General features: G+C 63.7%; 1 protein-coding gene across 1 annotated transcript in view; it reads left to right on the top strand.

The window, feature by feature from the left end:
• Positions 1-10,222, top strand: part of RADIL (Rap associating with DIL domain) — a 61,258-nt gene extending 51,036 nt beyond the window's left edge. The window contains exons 8-15 of the mRNA XM_060033211.1: positions 92-329; positions 1,014-1,186; positions 6,113-6,263; positions 7,247-7,425; positions 7,541-7,892; positions 8,867-9,006; positions 9,356-9,495; positions 9,881-10,222. Coding sequence (XP_059889194.1) covers positions 92-329; positions 1,014-1,186; positions 6,113-6,263; positions 7,247-7,425; positions 7,541-7,892; positions 8,867-9,006; positions 9,356-9,495; positions 9,881-9,986 — 1,479 coding nt within the window. The 3' untranslated portion in view covers positions 9,987-10,222. The remainder of the gene's footprint in view (positions 1-91; positions 330-1,013; positions 1,187-6,112; positions 6,264-7,246; positions 7,426-7,540; positions 7,893-8,866; positions 9,007-9,355; positions 9,496-9,880) is intronic.
• Positions 10,223-12,168: the final 1,946 nt, after the last annotated feature.

A 12,168-nucleotide genomic window follows, 5' to 3' on the forward strand; every position in this document is an offset into this window, starting at 1 on the left:
CTGACACACGTGGTCTGGCCGAGGCGTGAGCGGGATGGGTCGGGCCCGGGGCCCCCGCCCACAGCAGCCGGTGTTTTCCTCTCGCCCCCAGTCCCTGTACGTGTGCCTCCCGGCCCTGCTGGAGTGCCCCCCCTTCCAGCTGGAGTGCCGCGAGAGCTGGTGCTCGGCCCCTCAGCTGCCCGAGGAGCTGCACCGCGTCGTGTCCATCTACCAGGCCACCCTGGACCTCCTGCGGCCGCTGCAGGTGCACCCCGAGATCGCCGCCCAGGTGCTGGCCTACCTCTTCTTCTTCTCCGGCACGCTGCTCTTCAACCAGCTCCTGGACAAGGGTGAGGGTCCGGGGCGGACAGCCCGCAGGGCCACTGAGCGTGTCCTTCCGGAGACCAGCGGGCTGAGCTGTCCCGCTCCATGGGGTCTGGGCGGGTGCCGCGGGGGGAGGACGTGCTGCAGAGCCTGTCCCTGTGGGAGCGGGAGCCGCCCATCTGTGTCTGCACAGGGCCCTGCCGGCCTTTCCTGGTTTATTTTATCCCCGCGTGGCCTGGGGCCCCTGTGAGCAAGGAGGCAGCAGGCTCAGGGAAGTGACGTGGCCTTTGACCCTGCCTCACTGCCACCCAGATCTCCTCCATCGCCCTGCCCAGCGCTCAGGGCCGAGGCAGTGCTGGGGTGCGGGGCAGGGAGAGCGGGGCCAGCCCACAGCACGTGCGAAGCCTGGACCACGGCCCTCTGCACTTGGGGTCGCGTGGCTGTCACCGCCCCTCCCTGCCCTGCCACCTTCGCCTCCCACCTCCATACCCACCCACCCATGCCCAGAGAGGGGTCTGGAAGCAGGTAGTTGTCTTAGAAACTGACGTAAGGTCTTCCGTCTGTCCAGAGGCCTGGTGGGGGGGGCGCGGGAGGAGGACAGGGCTAGGGCCCAGCCGGGCCTGGCTCCCTCGGGGTGGGGGGTGGCGGGCAGCATGCCTGCCCTGCGGGGGCTGCCCAGCATCACCCTCGTTCCCTCCCTCCATTCCCAGGGCCCTCTCTGAGTTGCTTCCACTGGCCCAGAGGCGTCCAGGCCTGTGCCCGCCTGCAGCAGCTCCTGGAGTGGACACGGAATGCCGGCTTTGGCGAGGCTGGAGAGCGCTTCTTCCAGAAGCTTTCCTGCACACTCAGCCTGCTGGCCACGCCCAGTGCCCAGCTCGTGCAGGTGGGAGGGGTACGGAGGGTGGGGGGCAGCGGGCGCAGCGAGGATGGGGCGGCACGCTGCACGGTCGCCCTGGGGTCAGCAGCTTGCAGACCAGGAGGGGCTCAGTGGGCTTGCAGTGGCTTAGCCCACAGCTGTTCCCACCTGCAGGCGGGATAACGGCCCCAGGATGTCTGTGTCTAGTCTCTGACCTGCAGCTGTGGCCACAGGGGGCCCTGCTGATGTGGGGAGGTCACCCCGGGGCACCTGGTGGCCCCGTCTAAGCACACGAGTCCTTAAAACTGGGAAAATATTTGCAAACGATGAGACCAACAAGGGCTTAATTTCCAAAATCTACAAACAACTCATACAGCTCGATATCAAAAAACAACACAATAAAAAAATGGGCAAAAGACCTAAACAGACATTTCTCCAAAGAAGATATACAGATGACCAAAAGGCACATGAAAAGACGCTCAGCATTGCTGGTTATCAGAGAAATGCAAGTTGAAACTACAGTGAGCTATCACCCCACAGCGGTTGGAATGGCCATCATTCAAAAGCCTACAAATAACAAATGCTGGAGAGGGCGTGGACAGAAGGGAGCCTCTTGCCCTGTTGGTGGGGATGTAAACTGTGCAGCCACTATGGAGAACGGTATGGAGGTTCCTCAGAAAACTAAAGATAGAGCTACCATATGACCCAGCAGTCCCACTCCTGGGCACATATCCAGAGAAAACTCTAATTTGAAAAGACATATGCGCCACAGTGTTCATAGCAGCACTATTTTCAATAGCCAAGACACGGAAGCCACCTAAATGTCCATCAACAGACAACTGGCTTAAGGAGATGCGGTACACGTATGGATGGAGTACTACTCAGACATAAAAAAGAATGAAATAATGCCATTTGCAGCAACACGGATGGACCTAGAGATTGTCATACTAAGCGAAGTAAGTCAGACAGAGAAGGAGAAAGACAAATACCATATGATTATGACTTCTGTGTGGAATCTAAAAATATGATACAAATGAATTTATTTACAAAACAGAAACAGACTCACAGGCATAGAAAACAAACTTATGGTTACCAGAGGGGAAAGCGGGCGGGGGGAGAGATAAATTAGGAATTTGGGATTAACAGATACAAACTACTACACATAAAACAGGTGAACAGCAAGGTCCTACTGTACAGCACAGGGAACTATATTCAATATCCCGTGATAAACCATAATGGAAAGGAATCCGAAGCAGGATCGTATATATATATAATCACTTTGCCGTAGACCAGTAACTAACAGAACGCTGCAAGTCAACTATACTTGAACAAAAGAAGAAAGAGGGAAGCAGAAGAGTGGGTCAGAGAGACAGGAAAGGGCTGGCTCTGAAGGTGGAGGACGGGGCCACGGGGCAAGGGGTACAGCAGCCTCCAGGAGCTGGGAATGGCCCTCGGCTGGAGGCCAGCACAGGAACGGGACCTCAGTCCTACAACCACAGGCAAACGGATCCTGCCCTGGGGCCGCCAGAAGGAGCACAGCCCTGCAACTCTGGATTCTAGCCTGTGCGACCTGTGCTGGACGTCCGACCCCCAGAACTGTAAGACTGCGCTCACGGTGATCTCACTGCCACCTTCGTGGTCGTTTGTTAGAATAGCAGCAGGAAACAGACACCAGCTCACCTGCCTCCCTCACCTGCTGTGCGACATGGTCGTCACAGGTAATCAGCGAGACCAAGCTACCCAGGCCCTTTCCTGCCGGGCAGCGACATGGAACCCACCCAGGGGATGGCCAGCGTGTTTGCAGGGCGGCCCCATGGACTCCGCTTCCCACGCCCTGGGGAGCTGCTCCGTGTTTGAACCGCGTAGGGGACCGGCTGCCCCGTCCGCCCCCGTGAAGTCCCAGCCGACGTGAGCGCAGCCAGGAAGCCCCACATGGCAGTGACGGCGTCCACAGCCACGGCCACCACGGGCAGCCGCGAGCCACTGTGTGGAGCTCAGACTTGGGCAGCGCATCCGCCTGCAGAGGGGAAGACGAGATGGGGTCCCCCCGGGGCGCTGCTGTGCACACTGCTCTTGCCCTGGCCTGGCACACAGGCGTGTGCCCTGGCGAAGTTACCACAGGGGTCCCCAACCCCCAGGCCACGGACCAGTACCAGTCCGTGGCCTGATAGGAACCGGGCCGCGCGGCAGGAGGTGAGCGGCGGGCGAGCGGGTGAAGCTCCAGGTGTATGTACGGCCGCTCCCCATGGCTCGCGTCACCGCCTGAGCTCCGCCTCCTGTCGGACCAGCGGCGGCGTCAGATTCTCACAGGAGCGCAAACCCCGCTGTGAACCGCGTGTGCGAGGGATCTAGGTGGCACGCTCCTTACGAGAATCTAATGCCTGGTGATCCCAGGTGGGGGCGCTGGCGCTGGGGCGGGGCCGCAAATGCAGATCCTTAGCACAGAGGTTTGACTGTCCGGAGACCGTAATAAGTCAGTTACTTGCAGACTCATATCAAAACCCGATCCCTGAGCGGCAAGTGACAATTAGCTCAGGGCTCCCACTGAGTCTGCATTGTGGTGAGTTGTATAATTATTTCATTACACGTTACAGTGTAATGATAATAGAAATAAAGTGCACAATAGATGTAATGCGCTTGAATCATCCCCACACCATCCCCCACTGGCGCCCAGTCCGTGGAAAAATTGTCTTCCACGAAACCGGTCCCTGGTGCCAAACGCATTGGGGACCGCTGAGTTACCAAGCTGGGTGCTTCAGGTTTGCGTGGTTTTCTGTGGTTTCTGTGGTGTTTGTACTTCAGTACAAAATGCACGGCAAGGAAGGAGCAGCGGTGCACTAGCTGCTCAGCTGCGCCTCTCCCTGCACAGCTGGGAGCTGCCCGCTCCGTCCTCTGGCAGAAGACTGGGGTCTATTTCTAGAGCATTTAAGACCGAGGGTCTCCAGGTTGGGACACAGGATCTCACCCTGAAGGAGGGAGCACCCCGGTGGCAGAGCCCCCATTGCTGGAGCCCCGCACTCTCGCCCACCAGGCCCGGGCCTGCGCCCTCCAAGCAGGGGGCGGCCAACTTGGCAGGGCTGGCGGTCAGCGACAGCCCAGGGCAGGACGGAGGATGCTGACACTGGGCCTCCACAGCCAACCAGCCAGGAGAGGGAGAGAGAGGCAGGGAGTGAGGCAAAGAGGCCTCAGGCCGTAGTTTGCCACCCTCAAAACGGACTGTTCAGGGAGGAGAAACTTACTTGAAAAACCATTTGTAGGGCTTCCCTGGTGGCGCAGCGGTTGAGAGTCCGCCTGCCGATGCAGGGGACGCGGGTTCGTGCCCCGGTCCGGGAAGATCCCACATGCCGCGGAGCAGCTGGGCCCGTGAGCCATGGCCGCTGAGCCTGCGCGTCCGGAGCCTGTGAGGAGAGGCCCGCGTACAGAGGAAAAAAAAAAACAAAAACACATTTGTATCGTCTTAAAGATAAGGGAAGATACAGTAACCATTACATAACAGGATGCTATAAATAAGAGAACAAAAAGAATTCTTGGAAGTTACAACTACGACAGCAGAGATGCAGAGTTCAGTAGCAGAGCTGGAAGATAAAGTCCGGGAGATCGCCCGGAAGCAGAGCCAGCAAGGTGGAAGAGGCGCTCGCTCCTGCTGGGGGACGGCTCAGCGCCGTCGGGGCGCCCGCCGACGCCAGCCTCGGAGAAGCACAGGCGTGGCGAAGCGTGGCTTCTAGGACGAAAGTCAAAACCACCTCCGGGCAGACGAGGCCGTCCTGTGCTGTCATGTGTTTGGGGTGGAGGTGTCAGGAAGAGGCCGCTCTCCCCGCTTCCCCACGTAGCTTAGGATGTTGTCTGTCCCTTCAGTGTCGATACTCGACAACCACCGCCCAGGCCTCTTGATGTGGGCAGTAAAATCAAACGTGGGCGAAACAGAGAAGAAGGAAGAAAGAAGGAAACTAAGGGACCGGTCAAGTGAGGCCCCGCATCCAAGCAGCGTGAGGCCAGAGACGGCAGGGCCGACAGGGAGTGAAGACAAACCGACAGTTGCCCAGCCCGCTCGACCCGAGTGTCCGGACTGCAGGTGCAGCCGGTGGGTGAAAAGCACAGTGGCTGAAACAGACCTGCACCAAGACGCGCTCACAGGCTTGCAGAGACGCCACTGAGCTTCCAGAGAAGAAGGAGAGCAGCTCGGGTCTGGAGGTCAGCGGTCAGGATGGTTTCCGACTTCTCAGGAGCGAATGCAGGAGCTGCCTCCCATATTCCCTCCGAGGCCAGCTCGAGCCTGGAGTCCTGATGCCTGATGGCGGGGACAGTGGCCTGAGGACGCTCTCCCACGCCAGGCCCCCAGCGTCCCCCTAGCACAGGCCTCCCTGGGAAGCTCCTCGAGAGCAGAAGGACGGGGTTCCAGGAAGCAAGACGGACGGAGACGGTAACTCAGCGACCTGCCGTTTGTCTTCTGCCAGGGCGCCTTCCCTGCCCCCGGCTGCCCCCGCAGTCTCGTGCGGCACCTAATGCTACCGTCGTGCCTTCGTGCAGGTCTCTGACCTGCTTGACTCCCTTCACACGGTACGAGGCGGGGGTCCTATTTCACGGCCCCCTAACCTCCCAGTGGTCTCGCCCCATTTCTCAGCCCCCCGAGGTGGTGTGACAGGGCTTGTTCGGTGGGCAGGGCACTCGGCGCGGTGCCTGCTGGCCTCTCCGGGGAACGCCCCCCCCCCCCCCCACCCGCCACCTGACCCGGCTCTCGCCCTGGACGCCCACAGGCATGGGGTGAGCTGCCCTCTGCACCGGCCTTGACCTCGGCCTCGCTGACCTCGCTGTCCCGCACGGACGCCCCAGGGCGGAGCGGGTGCTGGCGCAGGGAGCCCTGGGCCCTGCCGCCGGAGCTCCCAGAAGGCAGGCCCTCCCTGGGGGGCGGGCTGGGTCCCCGGCCGTTGACCAGGAGCTCCTTCTCGTCAGCAGATGAGCTGGGCCAACCTGCGGGCCGCGTTCCCTGCCCTGAGCCCCGCGCAGCTGCACCGCCTGCTGACCCAGTACCAGCTGGCCTCGGCCATGGGCCCCATGAGCGCCTGGGAGCCGGGTGCCCAGGACAGCCCCGCAGCCTTCAAGTCAGGTGAGGCCTCTCCTCCGGCTGGAGCTCAGAACTCGGGTGTGGCCCGGGGGCTCCTTGACCCCCAGGTCCCTGGGTCCCCAGGTGGGGGGACAGGGCAGGACACCCGAGGAGGAAGACGGCCCAGGGCGGAGGCTCGCCTTTGCCCCCAGGCTCTCGGCTCAGATCAGAGGTCCCCGCTGCCCCTCATGGGGCCTCGCTGGGTGCACGGCCACCAGGAGGAGAGCAGGGTCTCCACACCGGCTGCCACGGCACAACCTGTCGGGAAACGGTGCTGAGCCGTCTTGCCCTGGGTGTATTACGTGTGGAGACAGACGTACATACGTGTGTGTATATTTTTATGAGTTTTGTACCTCCTCATTAGCAGTATGTACACTATAACACAAGCAAAAACGGAAAGTAAAGGACGGGGGAAGATCCAGATAGAAGTAGGGCTTCCGACACCTGGTCACCTGGGGCTTGGGCCCTGGGCGCCGTCCCCCGCCCCGTTTACTGGTTCACGTCCAAGGCCTTCCGCGGAGGGAGGGAGGGGGCTCTGTGCTGGGCACCGGGAGCAAGGCAGGGGCTGCCGTCTTCCCTCCGTCTGGAAGGCGCGTGTGTCCTCGTGCGGAGGCCAGCACTTAGGCAGGCTGTGCTCAGCCCCGTGACACGTGCGCGGTGCAGGCGGCGTGGCCGCGGGGGCCCGGCAGGAGCAGGTGGCGGCCTGGGGTGCTGGTGTCTGGGCCGGGTGAGCTGGGCTCCAGGCTGGGGTGTGCGGTGGGCCCGGGGGAGCCAGGGGCCGCAGGCAGGGGTCGTGGCGTGGGGCCCAAGTGCCGAATGGTGGCGCCGGGGCTTCATCCTGGGTGCTCGCTGGGACTCAGGAGGCGTGAGAGCGCCGTATGGGCTTGTGCGGCCCCTCCCGTGTCCCCGGGGTCCCATGGCGTCAGGCGGGGGTGGCCGGGCAGCTGCCTCCTGGCCGGGGGGTCACGCCGCCCTCGCCCCTGCAGAGGACGTCCTGGAGTCCTATGAAAACCCCCCACCCATCGTTTTGCCGAGCGAGGGCTTCCAGGTGGATCTGGAGGCCGACTGCCTGGACGACAGCCTCCACCAGCACCTCCTCTACATCCGCCAGTTCCTGTGGAACCTGCGGAGCAAGCCCAGGCCCGCGCGGCCAGAGTGTCTCCAGGTACCGGGGTGGACGCAGGAGCGGGGGGCTCCCGAGGCCGCGGAGGCTTGGGGGGCCCCTCTGTCCTCCCAGCACATCGGGCTTCCTGGTGCTGAGTTCTTTCCCCCTCCCCCAGGGCCCGCAACACACCAGCGCCGAGGGCCACCCTGAGGACCAGAGCCGCCCCCTGGCTTCCAGGGACCCTGGCAGGGGAGCCCGTGAGGCCGGCTTGGAGCGCACGCCTCCTTCCGCGGGGGACCCCCAGGCACAGGGCCCTCTGGGAAGGCCGCCAGGCCGCGTGAGCCGTGGGGGGGCCCAGGCCGGGGACCCACACGGGGACCCCTCGTGCCTGCTCACGCCTCCCGGCACCCCACTCAGCCTGGAACCCGCTGTCCCCGACTGGCCAGAAGCCAGCAGTGCCTGTGGGGAAGTGCTTCTGGAAGGGAGGAGGAACGGGCCGAGCGGCCCGGGGTGCGCAGCCCCACAAGGTGAGCCCCGAGCCAGGCCCGCACCCCAGTCCTGGCCCTGCTGGCTCCTGGGCAACTGCCTTGGGGTCCTTCCCCTGCGGGGCCCTGGTGTCGCGTCTGGCCCGGGCTGTCAGAGTTGCCCACGAACGCCTGTTGCCCTGGACACAGGACAGGCTCCTGGGGCAGCTGGGGAGGGCACCGCGTGGCTCAGGCCCGGGCAGCTGGGGACTCGGGGAGTCACTCTGCCCGGGGGGGAGGAAGGATGGCCCCATGACGTGTGTTGAGCCCCAGAGCCGATGCGAGGCCAGCGGGATCGGTGGGGGGGCGGTGCGGGGGAGCTGGAGCCCTGGGCGTGTGGACACTGGGCTGGCCGGGCTGGAGGGCAACGAAGGGCAAGCATCCCCCAGCCCCGCCCGGCCCGTGGTGAGTCCTCAGTGCTGGCGCCAAGCTTAGAGGGTGCCCTGAGGGCAGGGGTCACTGGAACCGAGCTGGGCCTGAGGCAGGACACCTCTCAGCGACCTGGGCGGTGCCCCGGCAGGGCTCCACAACTGACCTCGTGGGGAGAGAGAGGGCGCAGGACCCTCAGCGTGGGGAGCAGCAAGGCCCAGCTGAAAAGAGCCCCAGCTCCGGAGGGACAGACGTGGGGTCACCACTGAGAAGTGCGGTGGGGGAGGGCAGGGGAGGGAAAGCAGAGCCCCCTTCTCAACCTTCCGGAAGCACCCGGCCTCTGAGAGGGGCCGGTGTCCCGGGGCAGCACAGGGTGGCCTGACCCCCGTCACCCTGATGGTGGTCCAGGTCTGGCTTTTCCCTTCTGGCCAGACGGGCATCTTTCTGGACCTCTGTGAGCACGTGTCTCTTTGGAGTAGCTAAGCCAGGATGTCCCTGGGTCCAGACTCCTGGGCAGGCGCAGGCCCCCGGGGCAGAGTCTGGACGGAGGACTGAGCCGCCGGCCACTGACCTTACCTAACCTCGCTGCATTTTTCTCGCCCGCCCAGGAGACTGTGCGGCCCCGGCGGCCGAGCCCCCTCCAGCCCCCTCCAGCCACAGCTCCAGCACGGACGACTTCTGCTACATGTTCGTGGTGGAGCTAGAGCGAGGCCCCTCCGGGCTGGGTATGGGCCTGGTCGACGGGATGGTGAGTGAGCTGCCCCGCCACTTCCTGCAGGCCCCCAGGCTCCTCTTCTTTCCCAGAGACAGGCCCACAGCTGGGGTGGTCACAGGCAGGCGGTGGGCAGAGGCCCATGGCCCTGGGGACCAGGGGCTGGTGGGGGCGTCTCAGCAGCTGCTTCCGCCGCCTGCACCCTCAGGCCTCATGGCGTCTGTCCTGGGCCTGCGGGAACTCTGATGGTGTCCAGCGCTGTCCTTGAAGACACACTGATGACCATACAGGGAGCCCCACCGGGGGAGGGGCGGAGGTGGCCCTGCCTGGAGACCCCTGTGTGCGAGGGGCCCACGGAGCTCTGAGGCTTCCGCTTCTCCCCCAGCACACACCCCTGGGCGCCCCAGGGCTCTACATCCAGACCCTGCTCCCGGGCAGCCCCGCAGCGTCCGACGGGCGGCTGTCGCTGGGAGACCGCATCCTGGAGGTGAACGGCAGCAGCCTGGTGGGCGTCAGCTACCTGAGGTACCGCGCCTCGCCCCGCCCCCCGCCTGTGGGAGGCCACGCCCACCCTTGGGACGTCGGAGCTGAGTAAATGGAGGCACAGCCGTCGGGCCCGGCTCCCAAGGGCCACCCCCCGCCCTTCCCCCGCACTGGCCCTCCGATGACACACCGGTCCCCGCAGGGGCTCAGGCACCTTGGGGTGGGGCGGGCTCCGTGATCCCGAAGCTCTGTCACAGCACGGGGGGCTCAGGGTTGCTGACTGTAACTGTCCACTTGGGGTGACAGCTGGGGGGTGGGGGGTTGGGTCGCCCCCCAGCGCCTCCAGGAGGCTCTGCCCGCCGGACCGGCACTGAGTCCTCACCCGGAGGGCTCTTCTACACCGTCCCCACCCCTTCTCTGCTTTCAGAGCCGTGGATCTGATCCGACACGGGGGAAAGAAGGTGCGGTTTCTGGTTGCCAAGTCAGACGTGGAAACGGCCAAGAAGATCCGCTTCCGCACGCCCCTTCCCTAGGCACCGTGCAGGGGCGGCCCGAGCACCTACGCCTGCGGCTCCCAGGTTACGGCCCCTTCTGCCAGGCTGTTCGGTGTGGCTGCGTCACCCACAGGACGCTAGCCGCAGTCCCTAGTGTACATTTTGTTTTATTGGTATGACACATAACACTAAGTTGTGATGCTTGTCACAGAGCCTTCGTGTTTGAAGATTTGAGTGTTAAAGTATAGATTCAATAAACTATCTTTCGTATTGTAGAGGGTGGCGGGGCGTGGAGTCTGGGTGGGCACCGTGCTGGCCCCCTAGAAGGGTTGCTGGAGGTGGGGCGGTGCCCTCCGAGGAACTGCTCCCTCCCTGCCAGCGCGGGAGAGACCCCGGGGGGACACGGGGCTTGCTGGGGTGCCGGGATGGCTCTAACTCGCTCCTCGCCTGCCCTCCACCCTGCCCGCAAACAAGGAGCAGCGGGGGAGGTGCAGACAGCCCCCGGCCGCCAAGGGAAAGGGCCAGAGCCACCCCCATCAGAGGGGGCTGCACCCTCGGTGATGCCACACTCAGCACGGTCCCAAAGAAGGGGTCTGGACCCCCCAGAAGGTTACAAAGTGAGAGTCTTGATCCACTGTGGGTATCCAGGCTTCCTCCCTCAGACTCACACCCCTCCTGATGTCCTCTCTGGTCGCTAAAGCCATGGCTGGGCCCTAATACCAGGCTGGCCGGTGCCAGGCTCTCAGTCTGCGGCCCGGCTGGTGTCCACCTGGTGGCCGTTGCTTCACCCTGGTGGAGGGGCCCGCCTCCTGCACCGGCCGCTGACCACGTGCAGGGCCGTGTTGGTGTCACAGTGGCAGCGGGCGCGGGCACCTCCCGGCTGGGTGTCTTCGGCAGGTTCGGCAGCGTGCCCCTCCCTGGGCTCTGGGCTGGGGTCCTCCTCTTCGACAGGAACAGAGACTCTGGGGACGAGAGGGTCCCGGCCAGGCAGCTGCAGACACACCCCTTACGTGGAAAGGGGTCTCGTGGAGGGACCAGCGGCCGGAAGGTGTGTCCCAGGCACTGGGCCTCGGGCAGCTGTGGGCGCAGAAGAGAGTGCAGGTGGGGGCCCGGGCCTGCGGGTGCTCAGTACCAGGTGTCCGGATTCCACCTGACCTGAAGCAGTTCCCAAAACGCTGCATGAAATGTACTTTAAAAAGTCAGTTAAAATGGGCAATTGAACCCCCCAAAATTCTGAAAGCCCTAAACGGAAACAAGGGCACAAGTTCAGGGAGGCTGGCGGCTGACCCAAGGCCTGCCGAGCACCACCCCACCCCGCCCCCCGTGGAGCTGCATGGGGTAGGGGGGGAACCCCTTGCATACTGCAGAGTTCGGGCAGGGAAGGGCTGGGGCCCCTGGGAGGGCTGGGGCCCCAGGGAAGGGGGAAGACCTCCGAGCTGCGCTTCTCGCTGGCAGGGAGCGGGTGCTGAGAGCCCTCGGATCCCTCTGCAGGGAAGGACACACTTCATTCCCGGGATGTTCTTTGAGGTCAGCACTGTGATTATCCCCATTTGCAGACGAGGAAAGTGGAGCACGATGGGACTGTCATTTTCTACATCAGTGGGCCAGAGCTGTAAGTGCTGTGAGGACAACCCGACAGAACCCGACCTCTGGAAGCAGCCACCCTGGTCCGCCCTCGGCGCGGCTGCAGTGGGCGCCCGGCCCAGGTGAGTGCGCCCTGCTCGCGCGCCATCCTCCGGGCCGCAGCCCAGCCCGTGTCCTCACGGCCTCCGAGGCCCCCGGCGGCTCTGCCGCTGCGGCTGACACGCCTGGGACAGCCCAGCCCCGCCGGATTTGTACTCGCGTCGTTGGACTGGACTCCCAGCCACCACAGAAGTCTACCCTGCAAAGACAATGGTAAGGGAACGTTTCTAGAGCGGCCTTGGCTCCGTGTGAAGCAGGGAAAAAAGTCCCCTCAAAATCCGTATTCTGAAACTGGTTCGTAGGCACGTTTGAGACCCAAACTTGCAACATCTGAACGAACGACGTGAAAAAACTGAAAGCCGAGCATTAATTGGCATCTTGGCAAATTGAAAAAAAGCATTTTCTCTAGGTGTCACATCCTCAACCCTGGCCTCCCTGGACCCAAGTCCGGAGGGCCAGGCAGGGCCGGGTGGGCCGGGCCGGGCAGCCCGGGCGGGCAAAGGGTGTCGCCGGGGCTCGCAGGTCTGGGTTGGTCCCA

This window comes from Delphinus delphis, chromosome 15 (assembly GCF_949987515.2).
Source record: "Delphinus delphis chromosome 15, mDelDel1.2, whole genome shotgun sequence".
In the NCBI taxonomy this organism is placed as follows: domain Eukaryota; kingdom Metazoa; phylum Chordata; class Mammalia; order Artiodactyla; family Delphinidae; genus Delphinus; species Delphinus delphis.